Below are 16,591 nucleotides of genomic sequence, written 5' to 3'. Positions count from 1 at the left end.
GCGTTAAGGTATGAACAGATTATAATCTATAGTTCTTTTAGACATATCCTCTGTAGAAGTTTAATTTGTTTTTCTTGCTGCTTGTCTGTATGCTTATTGTACATTGCTTCTAAACACAAAAAGTCATATAGACGAGACACATAAGCAAATTGAAGTGAAAGGTAAAAATAAGATATTTTAAAAACAATAATAACACAATAACGGGATTCATAAATATATACTCAACTCAAACTTGCGCAACAACCTTTTTGATAACCAGGGGCTTGCAGTGAAAGCTGCAAAATATATTACACTTGCCAATACTTAACCGTTTTATATCTTTTTATATACATGTATATTTATTGAGCTTCAATTGCTGATTGGGCTAAATAATCAATCGACTATTGCACTAGCCTGTCAACAAGGAGTTTGTGAGTTGAAATTCCACGCGTTCTGTAATGTTTTAATTGTGGACTAATACAGGTTTGTAGATAACCGCTCTTTTTTTAAAGATTTGTTTTTAATGTTGTTTTTTTTTTCATTGAAAAAGGAGAAACACAAATTGCATTTTAAAACAAAGACCTCTACTGGGTCATCACATATAACAGCTTAAAATCTGAACTGTTGGTAAAACCGTAAGGCAGTCGTTTAATTGTCATTTAATTTTTCCAACAACTCATATGAGGAATGCACACTGGAATGATACCGTCCCCGTAACTACGTGGATCTCATAGTTTGTTTGCATGTATCACCTTCCATGTCAATTGAAGTTGAGCCCTTTGATACCTGTGAAGCTAGTAACATGGAATTTTACAATCTAATTACACCTTATATAAGAAAGTCATATTTTGATTGGTTTTATAGCCAGTGTATCCTTCGCATATTCTTATATGTTTTCCTCAATTCAAACGAATTTGCATAATTTTCAATACTGCCGGTGAATTTGCCTCAAATAACATAGTATTTTGGATTCTTCTTTGTTATCCTACGAGCATCTTCCCGCCGAATCTTTTCGGATATGACAAAACGAGCTAACAATAACTACATGTATATTCCCGAGGTTTTGTGATGATATCCTCTTATCCTCAAAAATATGCATAAACATGTTAATGAATTACAGCTTTTAAGTTTAAAACATTTATCTTCACCTGTACAGAAAGCTTCTATCGAAATATGTTCGATGAAATTGAACAGATATCTCATTCTATAGAGGGGTATTTGCGAAATATATCAGTCTTAGGACCGAATTTCCGTCACCTGGCGGCTCGGGAAATTTTACAATTTCTAAACGGGTATGTAACGCAAAAACCCCTCCATAACATGATATATTAGTTCTAATTACACCTTATGTAAAGAATCCGGGGTTTTGAATGGTTGATAGCAAGTGTATTTTTCACCAATTTACTGTTATCAAATGAAGATCGTTCATTTAAACGCCGCCAGGGTATTTGCTAAAAAGATATGCCTTTTTTACCTTCTCTGCCGAGGTATTTACCAAAAATACTCTATCCGACTGGACGCTTTTAACGTCACGATCATCAATGCGTTTAAGTACATTAACATTCGGTGTAATTAAACAGATGTATCATGTTCATGAGGGGGATTTGCGAAAAATACCTTGAGAATGAATGTTCCTCGCCTTCTGGCTTCTTCGCAAATACCCCTCCTTAACATGATATATCTGTTCAATATTCCAGCATGTCTGACCATACTTGATGTAACAAGAGAAGTATTCAAGGAATCTGAATTGACTTTAAAATCAATATCTAGAGAATATCATTTAAAATGTGCATTCTAAAGACCACACGAAATCAGCTGCATCTAATTAGTTTCTGACTCAGATATCCAGTTTAAAAATTCGTATGTGGTATCGTTGATAATATCTTACAAAATGTTGGTTTTTGTGTTGTAATCCACCGGATTGTAGTAGCCGCTGAAAAACACTCTCTCGTATAGGGTTAAAGTTCACATTTGAAAGACACATGATTAAAACAAAAACTAAAATACTTAAGAGATAACTGTATTGTATTTGAAGCTTTGCGGACGTCCATCGGTAGTTTTACTGTCGCAAATTTAGTTTACCTGGCGACGCGGAGCGCAGACAGGTAAACGGGTATTTGCGACAGTAAAACTACCGATGGACGTCCGCAAAGCTTCCAATACAATACAGTTATCTCTATTCTAATGTAAAACAAGTTCATAATTAAATTTCAATCATTATTTTAGTGTAAAATCTTCATTAAAGAAAATTCCGCGAAAAGATGTTATCTTCTTTTGTCCCTACACTAGGTGACGTCATAGGTATGCTTCCGGCGTCAAACATAAACACCGGGCGTTTTCTGGCTTCTGCGCCGCTTCAAAATGTAATAAAAATTGATAAAAAGAAGATTTTAAGGCGCAACAAGTGAGTGTTTTGTTTATTATTGTATAAATAACATGTCAATACATTCCGAATTTCAAAATGTCGGCTTCCTTAGTTACAGACAAGGAGATAGAGAATTTTAGGCTTGCTGTAATCCAATCAGAAAAATTGTTACAAAATAGTTGCATTAGAATTGTTTTTGTACCGTCTTTTGCCACTCTTGAATAATTTGAACAAAAAAAATATGATTTAAGTCAATGAGACATTAATCCGTTGACATTTTCATTTTTATTTAACACGGGACTTTTTTACTAAACAAAACGCGTTCAATGTTACTTGTATTTTTATGAAATATACAAAAGAAATATTAATGACATTAAGCTTGAAAACACTGGCAAAGTAGATAAAGGTGAAGATTTTCATGTCATAAGAAAATTCGAATAAAAAAAAATGTTTTAAATACACAAATGACTCAATATTTACTAAAACAAAAATAAGTGTATTAGAATCTTTTTGTACAGACAAATTATTTATCTTATCAAAATCATGAGAAATTTTCTTCTTTTAAATTATTTCTCTACTCTGTACTTCGCCGATTTTTTTCCATATACAATTACCTTCATTTCGAGACGTCTCGATTGAATTTCGACCACCGAAAATTGCAAGTGGGTTGGAAAAACGAAAAAATACAAACAAACGTGCACAAACATGTAAGTAGCAATAATTCATTCCAGATTAACAAATACTTAAACAACTGTTTATATAGCTAAGTTTAATCAACAAATGAGAACGCATGGAAAATGTAAAAAAAGAACATCACGCTTTCAACTCTCTTATTTCTTATATGATCCACGATTCTGTGTTTATTGTTTATCAATGTCACGATCCGGTAAACGTCGGCACACATGTATATGTAATGCGAGGTTTCATTATTACGAATAATCTGCTTGTGATAGGCCTGTAATAAAAAAAACTCTTATCCGAAATATAATAGTGAGAGATATAAGCAAGCAAAATCGAGGTAATTGTGCAAATGATGATACAAGCATGAAAATTACCACAAGCATCATTATTATATACTTTTAAAGAATTAACTGCTGGCCATTAAAAAAAATTGATATTTCAAGATGGCCACGGCCATTTTCTAAAATGGCTATTTTCTTTAATTTGAACATACTGATTTTTCTGGAAAACTTTTCTTTGAACTTCTTTTTAGTAAAAAACAATCACCAGGTTCGGTAGATACATTCTTTACATCACATATTTATTAAAAATGAATATTTGACATTTCTAGTATTTGCGCATGCGCTAAAGTGTCACAAAATTCTTTCAAAAACATTTGAACTATTTACTATATATTTAGTGTTTTGGCATTTCTAATAATATTATGAATTGGTTTAATAACATTTTTCAAGGTTATAATACACATGTGTTTAACACTTTTGCGTATGTGCAAAATATGTATAGACATCAAGAGAGATCTGTATGTGTTCCAGACCTACTATCGTAGGTGGGGCATAATGAACAAACGAACAATTGAAATTCGGTATTTGTTTAATTGTATATCTGAATCCTATTTTGATTCGCTCGCCCAAGGTGACACAATTCAAGTAACGTATTATTTTTTAGCATTTTCATGTATGCAGTTCAGTCATGTTGTTTTGCATTTGCATTTTTTGGTAAAGTTGCTAAATATTCTAAAACACTTTATGTTGACTTCCGATACTTTCAAATCATAATGCAATTAATGTATTACTGATCGCCATGCTTAATACAAGAGATTAACATATTTAATTAGCGTGAATTAAAAAAGAGTTAAAATATAAAGTTTTTGTTTCAATTACAATTGAACTTTTCAAGTTATATTAATTTGATAGTTAAGGTATGTTGATCTGTTATATGCATTTGTATCTAATAAACTTGACCAACTTTTTAATATTTTGAAAAAGTACGCATACGGTCCAGACCGTACGCGTACGGTCCAAATACTCATACGGTCTGGAACATATGCACTTCCAGGCAATTATCAGGTATTCGATGATTAAGGCGAAAATATGGTTAATCCCGGAAAAAACATCAATTGTAACTGCAGATAACCCACTTTTTGAAATTCAGTGGGAATGGCCTGATTTGTACGGGAAAGATAAGTGTATCGTCATGTTTGGTGAATTGTACATTGAAATGACTTGTTATAAATCTCTAGGATATATATTTCGTGAAAGGGAATGGACATGTTGTCTTACTGAAACCAATATTGCAACACCGAGAACGGCAGCTTCTTTTTATGAAGTTCAAATGTATCTAGAGCTAGACAGGCCCATAAGACAACCGCATGTAGTTTGCTTGAATTGTTAATTTCAGATTATGAAAGCTAGACTAAGAATATATAATTATGTCATGACTCTGTGGCGCTCACTGACTGTAAGGAAATAGAGTCATCTCGACCACAGTTTAATTCCTGGCGTTCAATTATTAATTAAGAACTTCCCTTGTTTTTTTGGTAATATGCTAATTTCATCAGTGAGATTTCGTATTTTTCAAACAGTCCATATAAGGTATGATACTGCAGACTTGGGGTAATTGTAATTGTTTTCATTATTCAGCTGTAATTGATTACAATTTTTCAAGTAATCATTGTAATCATTAATCAGTCAAAAATCTGATTACATGTAATTTAATTTAATCAATTACTTTCCAAAATGCCCTGTAATCCTGATTTCATTTTGATTACATTTTGATTACAATGAAAAAAATCTTGAACTGTGTTTATGGTCAATAAATGAACCTTTTTGTTATTCTTATTTATTAGATATTAAACAAGTTAAGATAGTTTGGTGTTTATCAAGCATGTTAATTGATTTGTATACTTCAGTAAAAAAAATAAACTGTTATAATATTAAATTATAATCATAAGAAGGCCTTAGTAAAATATAGTGTACATATATTCACAATTTAAAGATGTACATGAATATATTTAATACAAACTGTTATATTTAAGCAATATATTATTTTTTTCTTTATCCCTGAATTATAATCTTTTGTTAATAATGTGATTATTGTAAACTTTGCATTGAGAGGTAGGAAACCAATTAAGATTTGTTTATATTGCAATTTCCAATTGAGTCTAGCTGTAGGACAATATATATGATAAAAAGTTATGACATGTGAAAATTTACCTAATTAGAACAAACTAAATTAAAGGTTGGACAATTATCTTTTTTAGCTAAGCAAATTTTTTTTTGTATGTACTTGGACTGAACATGTAAAATCGTCTACTTATAGTTCTTGTATTTTGTTTACATTTTTTAAAACAATTCTATTAAATTTTTACATACTTCTTATCTGGTTACTTTATTTCATTCATATTTTAAATTCCAAAAACTGCACCTTGAAATAGATATAAAGTCTGGAAGAGGTCAGAAGACAAACAGCAAACTCTTTATAAAGCCATATTCAATTGAAGTCAAAATAATTCAGAGATCAATGATGGGTGACACAATGTTCATGTTTGTCTGTAGTGAACTTTTGTGGCTAATTAAATAAACGAAGTTTGAAGTTATAATTTTAAAATATACAAAACAAAATCCTTTCTAAAAAGAAATATAGTCATTTGATAGTTATATTAAACGTTAATTGATTCACATCATTTTAAATGTTTTTTTTTGTTTTTGTAATTCATTGTAATCAGATGTAATAGTGATTAATTTGCCAATGCAACCATTAATTTAATCAGGAACTTCCACAAATGATGTAATCATTAATTTAATTTAATCGTACAAATGACAAAGTAATTGTAATTTAATCAATTACATTGAAAGTAATCGGACCCATCTCTGCATGATAGCATATTGTTTTAGGTCTTGATCGTGTGAATTATTCTCGATCGTTACCGACCAGTATCCGAGATATGACTTCCCTACCCGAACATCAGCAACAGGTGGCGATGGAATTTGAAAATGATAATTTCACTGTACGTAAGACCAGCAAATTTCTTTCTTATTACACAATTGATCAGACACAAAAAACAGAATAATACAATCGTGAAGGGCGATGTTGGTGCCATAGGATTAACCAAAGATCACTTTAAGAACAAATGGATGGTAGCTGGACCAGGAGTCAGTATATTAGAATATATGAATTTGAAATATCTAGTGGTTTGGGTCAGTCTACAACAGACGAACGACATAATTAAGACTCTACGAAAACACAAAAATATTTCTTTAAACAGCTTTTAAAGATTTGTAAAGTGATGGACGAGTCTTAAAATTGATTTCTAGAAGTGTTTATTCGGAAAAAGGTAAGATATGTAAATAAATACGAATATCCTTTGAAGTAAAAGCAAAACGTCTTTGTCAAAAAGAAAGCTAGAGAACCTTGAAAGTGATTGCGATATCTTTTCTAGACTTTTCATTTCTTATCACAGTAGACAGTTTTACTTGGCATATTTCTTTATCCATAAAAACTCAACTGCTCCTCCGTCTTTTTCTGAGGATGTCACTAAAAAAAGTTGTATTTAATCGCTGCAAATGGGTTTACTTGAAACATTCTCCGATTTTCTGATCCAAATTCGGACGCTTTTATCGTTGGTGGGGTAGCAACGATTATTTCCAGGTCACAACTGTGGGCGAACATATTTGCCGATTATACTAATGATGTCATACTGCCTTATATAAAATCTTGCATCGATAAATATTGAAAAGTAGACATCATATTTGATGTTTACTAAATGTTATCTCTGTGAAGATGACAAAGAAACGAAATTGTTCAAGTTTCTTGCTGAAAAATTGCTTCTAGGAAGACTAATACAAATATGTATGTTACTCATGGTAAACATATTCTTTGCAATTTCAATAAAGATACTTCCTATCTATCCTCTTGTAATCATGAAGAAACAGATACACGAATGTTTGTCCATGTTCGGCATGATTAGGAAAATTGTTGTAAAATGTAATTTTAGGTAGTACTGACACAGATGTAAAAAAGGAACGAAATAGTATCAATAATTGCAGCAATCGGAAAATTAGGTAGAACAAATTGTAGAACAATTCCGCCTACAAGAGGTTCTTATCCAGAGCACATCAAAAGAGAGGTATATCAAGGAGGAGTTGTTTGGGCTCAGCCTGATTCATGTATTCGACAGGTACACATACCAAGTAATAAACATTGGGATTGGATTAAAAGAAAGAATCAATGACATTTGGAAACCAAAATGGACTTCTTTGACTGCCGTTGCATCCTCGTTTTAGGAAGCGAAAATCCAGCTGTGTTGGTAACTGTAGAAGCTGCCGTTCCGACCTTCCTTGTACGGGTTGTTGTATAGGCAACTATCAGATAATTACAAAATAAGCAACCTGTCTTTCTAACCAAACTAGGCATTTAAACTTAACAAAGAGTGTAATCAATTGTTAAGTTTATGGAAATTATACAAATATTTTCTACGTATTTGTCGCCATTTGTTTTTACCAGACGCCACTTTTTTTCAATTATGTGTTGTTTTGTCGTACTTAGGTACTGCTTGTAACGTGTTATCATAACTTATATTGGATTATACCTATAACACATCTTTCCAGGATTAGCATCCCCTGTGAAGTTGCTTGAAAGTATGAAAATTGAAATTTTTGCCTTTATTGTCGGCATTTTGAAACCGGAAGTCACCTTTAGTTTCATTAATGTGTTGTCTAGTCGTAATTTAGGAACTGTTATTGACTTTTTTTTTATCAAATCTAACATTGGATTTTACATATAACATATCTTTCAAAGGTTTGACAAAGTATTGCCAATTTGTAATGACGCCATTTCCGAAATGTGTGGTGTCCATTGTATATGAACATCAGGATAGCATTATACACTCCAATTAAGAACTTTATAATGAGTATTATATCTGAATCAACATGGGCAACTCACTTCAGTAACTGCGAGGCAATATGTACACTTATAGTAGACTGTCAAAGCTTCGCAAATCTGAACATTATACGGAATAACCCAGAAATACTTGGAAAGATTGAAAATATGTCCAGAATATACTGCTATGACATTCACAAAAAGAGACTATCAGCCGAGATATAACACTTCCATAGGTATCACAGCTCCCCAGAAAGACACTATTGACAATATTTACCACCATGTGTCTATATCTGATATATATATCATAAATAGTAAAATAGTTGCCGTTAAAATACTTTAGTGTGATGTTTATGCATATCTATTTAGAACTTTAATATCTGCTTGCTTAACTATAATATACACCATATATACAAGCCTGAACGTGTGTACTGCAAGACTTTAAAAATTGAGTACAATGTAGAACTAACTCTTATAACGCAAAAATATATCATTGCTTATTAACAGAGGTATCAACATTAGATAGCAAATAACCATCTGTAGCATCTTCTAAATGCATAGTATTTTGGCTTGCTCTACTTGGCTCCCATATGAATGAAGACCTTTTAATTCATTAACTCTATCCAATGAATTCAACAGCCAAAATAGTTAATTGATCTTATTTAACTAAACATTGCTTTTATCGCCGTATCTACATCCTGGATAATGAATGGGTAATCCGTGTATATAATATGTACATTTCTGTAAATAAATTGTATGCATGTGCAACGTTCTGGTGGAGGATTTCATTACAATTTGGAATAACTTGTGAATATGTTAACATTTTTAAAAACTAATCCGTTAAGGGAACACAGCTAGCTGTGTGTGCTCCAACGCTGGAGGGATTTACATAAAGAAGAAGAAGGTGGACATTTTGAAAAAATGATTTTTTTTCTGGCCAGCAGCGGATTTGTTTTAAGTATCATTTAGTCAACCTTTATACCAAATTTCATGCTTGTATCACGATTTACACAATTATGTCCATAATATCTCCCACTATAAAGCCCATATTTGCATTCATCCTTTTATTTAATCAAACCATAAATCAATGTGAGACAGTTTTTTCCAGCTTTTGATGTAGCCGATAGCTGAATTTTTGTCAGATTTAGGACTTCTCTCTTTTTGAATTTTCGGTATATTTGCATTGTTAACACGTTTTTATGAGATAATTATTATCTAATATCACATACCTGATATACATTGTCCTTGCACGGATACTGAAATCTGTAAACTAAAACAATTTTTTTTTATAATGGTTTATCGATGCTAAAAAAAAGTAAATACTTAAAACAAATCTTTTCGAATGGAATTAAGCCATACCTATATCGTTATTCTTAAAAATTTGATAAAGTTTCAGGTATAAGAAGAATCATTAAACTATACCCGTTACAAGAGTTCACGTTGTCATTCAGAAAACGAACTGAAAAACAAATGGGTAAAACTTGTATTTTGAAGTTTTGTAACATTTTGTTCCGGTTTTTCCGGTTTTAATTGTCATTATTATGAACAGTTTAAGTACAACAATAAAATATACAGAGCTTGTTTAATAGGCGATGTGAGTATATTAAGTTTATGATTACCGTGTGTTGTGTTGTCCAGTCAAAGTTCTCTCTAATTTCCGAGTCTGGCAAACATCTGCTACATTTATGGCGGTTTTCAAAGTTGTAAGGATCTTTTTAACATGAAAAAACCCACTGACATCATGCACTGTGATACTCACATAAAAATTAGGCTGAAAAAGAACACAAAAATTCAAGAATCGAAATATTTAACAGAGTTGAAAAAGACATAGGTGTATATATTTATTGAAAAGACATAGTCATGATTTTTCCACAATGTGCTTAAAACAATTTTAAACATAAGGCTGACAATGCAACTAAACATTTATATTAGTTATAAATAATCTCATTTTATTAACTAAACATCTAATTGATCCAAAACGATCTCCATAATTTCCTACTGGTTTTACTATTATATACACTAGAACACACCCGCGAAATCGCGGGCATTCAGAGCGTATTTGAAAGGATGTAAAGTGTTGTAGGAAGAATTTTGTAAAAGATTTAATGACTTGAGAATTTCAGGAAAAGTATCAAAAGTCATAGGTACTTGGGGACAGGAAAATGTTTGTTTTAACCCTCCTCCTTTATTTCCAAAATGTTTTCTATTAATTTCATTATGAACATACATTTAGTGTACATGTATTATGAACATTCCAGTCAGGAGCCTGTAATTCAGTGGTTCAGTGATATTTGTTTTTCGTTCATTTTTTGTGCATAAATAAGGCTGTTAGTTTTCTCATTGGAATTGTTTTACATTGTCATTTCGGAGCCTTTTATATCAGACTATGCAGTATCGGCTTTTGCTTATTGTTGAAGGCCGTAAGGTGACTTTTAAATGTTAATTTCGGTGTCATTTTTGGTCTCTTGTGGAGAGCTGTCTCATTGGCGTTCATACCACATCTTCTTTTTTTTGTAAAACATTTAGTGACTTGAGAATTTCAGAAAAGGTATCAAAAGTCATAGGTAATTTGAGACAGGATAATTGTTTTTCTAGCCCGGCTCCTCCTTTTTCCACAAAAAAATCCTTTTTTGGTTTGTTTGTTCTCTATTAATTTTAATGACACATGAATAATTTTAGCGCTTATCTGTATATTATGAACATTTATGAAAGGAGGGTCGGGGAAGAGGTGGATTCAGCCCCCCCCCCCCCTTTTCTGGAAAATAATTGGTTGCTTATAAAGGGAATCACTGAAGCATGACCGGAGCGGGCCCCTCTTAGGCAGTCAACGGGCCCCTGTGTATGAAAATTTCTGAATCCGCCACCGCGGAGGGGCCCTAATCCCAATATCCCGGGCTTAAAAACGTGAAATCCCGAGGTTCTGAATTTATTATATAAATTAAATATCTCGACATCTCGAAATTCGAAAAAAGAATTCCCGGATCCCGAAATGGTAAATCCTGAAATTTCGATCTTAAAAACACCCGTTCCAGACGTCCCGAAAGTGAATTTTCTTTTTACAGTCGATTCTCAGTTTAATAATTGATATATTATTCAGACCCTCTCTATTTAATAAACCCTGTGACTGCCGTGGATAGTAAACTTGAAAATGATATCAGAAAGAAAATACACTTTATTCGTAGTATATGTATTTGTTTCAAAGTAAAAAGAAAAACGCAAACCGGAGGTCTAATCTGACTTAAATTTCGTCCAATGACGGATATAAGACAGAAAATACACTGTATTCGTAGTATTAATGTATGTTCAAAGTATACAGAAAAACGCAAACCGGAAGTCTAATCTGACTTAAAATTTCGCTCAATGACGAAAACATATCCGGACGTCTTTTTTCTCCTTTTTCACCCAAAATAACTCAATCGGAATAATCATATGAATGGATGACAAATGCGATTATGCACTGTACCCATAGGACACAGAGGCATGATGATTAATTTATTGTGGAAAGAAGAGAAGCGACACTCGTTTAATAGTATAGATTTTCATGAATAGCGTCTATGCCCGTATTCGTTTTCATATCTTTAATGTCATTGTATAGAACAGTGAAAGTGAAAGTACATATATTTATGGAAATGCATTCCGGATTCGCATTCATCTTTTTTCTTTTTATGTAGGACAGTATTTCTCAATGGATCATTTTCTTATTAATTCTCATTAGTTCCGTTGCGTTATCGAAACGCTGATAGAATGACAAAATAGGAAAAAAGATGATTTGATCCGGTGCATAAATTAATATGTTCGCTAAGTTGATATTTTTCTTGGACTTGAATTTTGTAAGTGTAAGTCCCTGCTCCACATGTAGCACCCGTCGTGTTGCTCATGATAGTTCAAAGCAGGTAACAAGGGTTACTTGGATATGCTTTTCCTTCCTGACCACCAAAGGTCTGATATTCTTTAGTGTGCATAAATTTTTTTGTTGGGGCTTTTGTTGCTAAATATTTTTTTTTTTATCAGGTTTATGTCATGAAAAAGGCGACCTTTCCTGATGACGTCAAATGAAAAGAACATCTTTTTACATCGGACTCGGACTTCTCTTGAATCGAATTTCAATGTCCGCATTGGTACTTCTCTACATTGGCTAGAGGTATAGGGGAGGGTTGAGATCTCATAAACATGTTTAACCCCACCGCAATTTTGCGCCTGTCCCAAGTCAGGAGCCTCCGGCCTTTGTTAGCCTTGTATGATTTTTAATTTTAGTTTATTGTGTATAATTCGGAGTTTAGTATGACGTCCATTAACACTGTACTAGTATACATAATTTTAGGGGCCAGCTGAAGGACACCTATGGGTGTGGGAATTCTCGCTACATTGCAGACACATTGTTTGCCTTCGGCTGTTGTCTGCTCTATGGTCGGGTTGTTGTCGCTTTGACACATTCTCCATTTCCTTTCTAAATTTTATAACTGAGTGCCAAATTCATCAGATGTACAGGCTCCACTACTTTAACTCGTGTATTATGATATTTCTACACTCTCAATCAAAGCAAGTGTAGTTTTAAATGTTAACTGTCTCGAGTGCTGAAATACAATAACAAACTTGTTTCAGTAGTTAAATTAATATTTCTCTACTCTCATTTTTCCCGATTTTAAGTATTTTAAAAGGCTAACATCGACTTCATTTAAAATGTGAATTCACATAGGGTTGCCAGGATTATTGAAATAAAAGACCGATTATAGGAGATTATTTTATGCCTAAAAACTTTTTAATCATCTGGTTTGTTCATTAAGAACAATATCCTCCATACAGTTACATGATTAAATTAAGAAGCTTCAGCCTGTAACGACATAGTTATAACACAACAATGTCACATTACTAAATAAAAATTTAAAAAAAATCTCTCATACTATTAGAAACAAGTCAACAAAAGTGGATAAGTGCACAGAGGTGTCGACCATGTGATTAAGACAACTGACATCAACCATGAAATTTTAATGCACCCACCTAACATACGGCTAAATAATATACCATTCGAAAGCACAACATCTGCACTTTCTGTTTTTCCCGGTCGTCAATAATTCGCACGGTGCAGTTCCTGTCATGTCAAAACGAAAGGTCAAGGACAGACAACTTTTAATCCTACAAGATGTCAGCTTTTTTGCCTATTCCCTCTTCTGAATATAAATAACATGTATGGACATATGTTATTCTTTGAAATGCCTAAATGGTATTTTTTTGCTGTTATACGTGCAAAAATGTTAAGGAACAGTATACCCAGGTCATTCATGATTTTAGTGAAAAGATTTGGAGCGAAACCTTGATATTTAGAAATTTTTTAACATTTCATTTTTTTTGTTTTCTTGTTTGCCTAAACTGCATCTTGCATTGTCTAAGGACGCGAAAATTATAACAAGCTAGCCACTGAAATGTGTGTATGTCTGGGCAAGGTTTTAAGTGTTATCAAACTAAGAAATTCTGGAAAATAAATTCAGACTTTCGCAATTATATATATATATTTAAATTAATATTTTAGATAGAAATTATAGCAATTCGCAATAACAATATGTAGAGCTCTAAAGTGCGATCGGGACGCTAAAGTACGATGGCCACGCTAAAGTGCGATGGTGTACGCTAAGTTTCTATATGCTAAAGTCCGATGGTCCGCGAAAATCTAGACGCTTGATACGTAGTTTGATAATAACGTTAATAGTCGTTTATACAAACCAAAAATGAACATACCGGAAGATAAATTAGGAATATTTTATTAACAATTTGTATAACAAATGTCCATTTATTAGAAATTGATTTAAACTTGACCATTCTTTGTCAACTGAAACACAATATTTTTTTTTGTGTCTCTTTTTTTCAAGTGCTGGAAGAAGTACTTCATCCTACAGTCGACTATTTTACTAAATAAATACAAAACAGAATACGCATATTTATTCTGCTTCTTTTGTATGCGAACGGATACATTTGAATCAATGTTTGTGTGGCTGTTTACTTTGTGATACCCGTTAAAATGCCGTCGGTAAAATAGAGATAAATTGTCAAATTAAAAAAATAGTACTGTAGATTTTAGGAAAATAAATCATGTATTTGTACTCGCTACGAAAAAAGAGAAAGCTGGGAGAATATTGCCTTCCTCTCGCATTTTGATTAAAGCTGGTAAATTGTAAAGCCTATCGCATATGTTATTCCTTATCATAATAGCTTTAGCAAAAATAATTTTTAACCTAGATGTTTAAATCCCTCGAATCTTATCTTTTGGACCATGGCACTTTAGCGTGCTTTACCATCGTACTTGAGTGAACAAACAACTATCGCACTTTAGCTTGAGACACCATCGTACTTTAGCGGAGACCATCGCACTTTAGCGTGATCATCGCACTTCAGAGTCCTACCCATATACTCTATAACTCCCCGAGTATTTTAATTATACATACATTGTAATATAAAGACGATTGGTGCATTGGTGGTTTCAGCACTGTGTGCTTCTTAAGTATTTGGTGCCGATAAGTTTTTATTGGTTAAGGCCCACAAGCTGCCCAAGACACAACCGACAATTGGCAGGAAAACTTTTAATCCCCAATCAACAAAACATTAGTAAGTAGAATAAAGTACTGAGTATGTGTCAAAACAAAAATCTAGCAATCAGCATCAATTTCGTACAAAACAAAGCAGTTTTGATATTAATGTTTATTTTAGCTAAATGTTCCTTAAGAAATGATGCTTAATAGAAACAGAAACGTAAATCCATTTGAACCACTTTTATTTCAAATTTAATTGGCCATGGTTTTGCATTAAAATTTCAGTGTTGATGTGCCAAATAATATTTTAAAACATTTTTTAAAAAGAGCATTATTTGAGTAAATCATCTGTTTTACATTGTGAGAAATGATTTATCCAGTGGCGGTTTGTAATCTAAATAACTCTTCATCTCAATACGTCCTTTTTTCGTAGGCCACAATGATTTCTGCGGCTAGTTTAGGGGGAACTACGTTCTAGTACGGTTACATCACGTATTGGTAAGGATCTACAATAATATTTTTTACGAATTTTTCACGTAACGACACGATGTTTTTCAGTTGCAATAAGGATAACTAGGTATGTAACCAGGGTTCTGAAAGTCTGTTACGGTTTACTACGTTACAACACGACAAAACACGGACTGCTGTGGATTCTTTTTTTTTTCGTTGGTACTAATTTTCGTGGATTGCGGAAACCTTGAATTGTCGTGGATATTTGATTTCATGGTTCTGCCAAAGTCTGGATACAACTTTATAGGAATTTGTTTTTCGTTAAACCTTTAAATTCGTGCTTCACCTGTACCAAGAAATCCATGAAATTCCCGAATATTGGTATCCAACGAATGTTAATGAATCCACAGTATTACGTCTGTAACGAAGACAAACTAACATAAGGTTAGCTTCTGTATAAATACTCCATACCTATAGGGTCCTACTTATTCTGTGTCTTGACGTTGAGGTATACATAATGGTTATCTAACATGAATAATCAACAACTGATGCTTGCAATTAATTGACTGAAATTGCATATTGATATGGCACAAAATGACAGAACAGGGACAAGAAACTTGATTACAGAGACTAAGAGATGACAGGAGGCAGAGTATAGGGTGGACTAGTGACTGACCTCCCTATTCATGGCCAGTTTGAGCCCGTTATGACTAAAATATGTGTGGAAAATTCAGCTACATTTAAGAACTTTGACAGATAAATAATTCATTAAACAACAACGAAAAATAATCTACGATTAACTGTCATATAGAATTGATGAATAACGAGTAAATCATAGAAATGTGACGGTTCGTATTCTTCCGTTTTAGACCGTTCTCATTCGTACTAACCCTTATTTATACCGTAGAAAATAGTTGTTTACCCGCAGTAAATACGTCACGACACGTGCCATTGCGTACTAAACCGTATCTTACCGTAAGAACCCGTATCACTCATGTCACCAAATGAATCCCGTGCTTGATTATCCGTGTTAGAAACGTCAAAATCTGTAGTCATACCGTTGTGCATCCGTATTAGATCCGTTTCAGACTATGGAAACTGCATTTCCGTGATCCTCCGTGAGATTTTATCCGTAGCGGATCCGGCAAGGTGATCCATGAATGTGTGATCTATGCACAATACAACCTATGTTTGGTACCGTGCATTATTTTCAAACGCATCACTTGACAACACTATATATGAAAAAGAATCATGTGGTCTGAATGTTTATCTGTGTTGACGTCACCTATGCTAGTTATTTGTGTTCAGACATAAATTTTCTATGAATCAATAATCATTCAGCAAGGTATATAACGAAAGTGCTTTTAGAAAAAATTTAAATAGATAATAAAAATAACGAGAAAGTTGTTAAAACCTTACGTTTATAAAGAAATCAGTC

At 32.9% G+C, this 16,591-nt stretch overlaps 1 protein-coding gene across 1 annotated transcript in view; it reads right to left on the bottom strand.

Moving 5' to 3' along the window:
• Window positions 1-16,209, bottom strand: part of LOC134718108 (ZP domain-containing protein-like) — a 49,457-nt gene extending 33,248 nt beyond the window's left edge. Inside the window, exon 1 of the mRNA XM_063580601.1 lies at window positions 16,128-16,209. Within this exon, the coding sequence (XP_063436671.1) occupies window positions 16,128-16,209 (82 nt within the window). The remainder of the gene's footprint in view (window positions 1-16,127) is intronic.
• Between the last annotated feature and the right edge of the window lie 382 nt (window positions 16,210-16,591).

The sequence above is a fragment of the Mytilus trossulus genome, chromosome 5 (assembly GCF_036588685.1).
Source record: "Mytilus trossulus isolate FHL-02 chromosome 5, PNRI_Mtr1.1.1.hap1, whole genome shotgun sequence".
Classification (NCBI taxonomy): Eukaryota; Metazoa; Mollusca; class Bivalvia; order Mytilida; family Mytilidae; genus Mytilus; species Mytilus trossulus.
The sequence above is the reverse complement of the archived record's forward strand: the minus strand, read 5'-3'. Positions and strand labels throughout refer to the sequence as shown.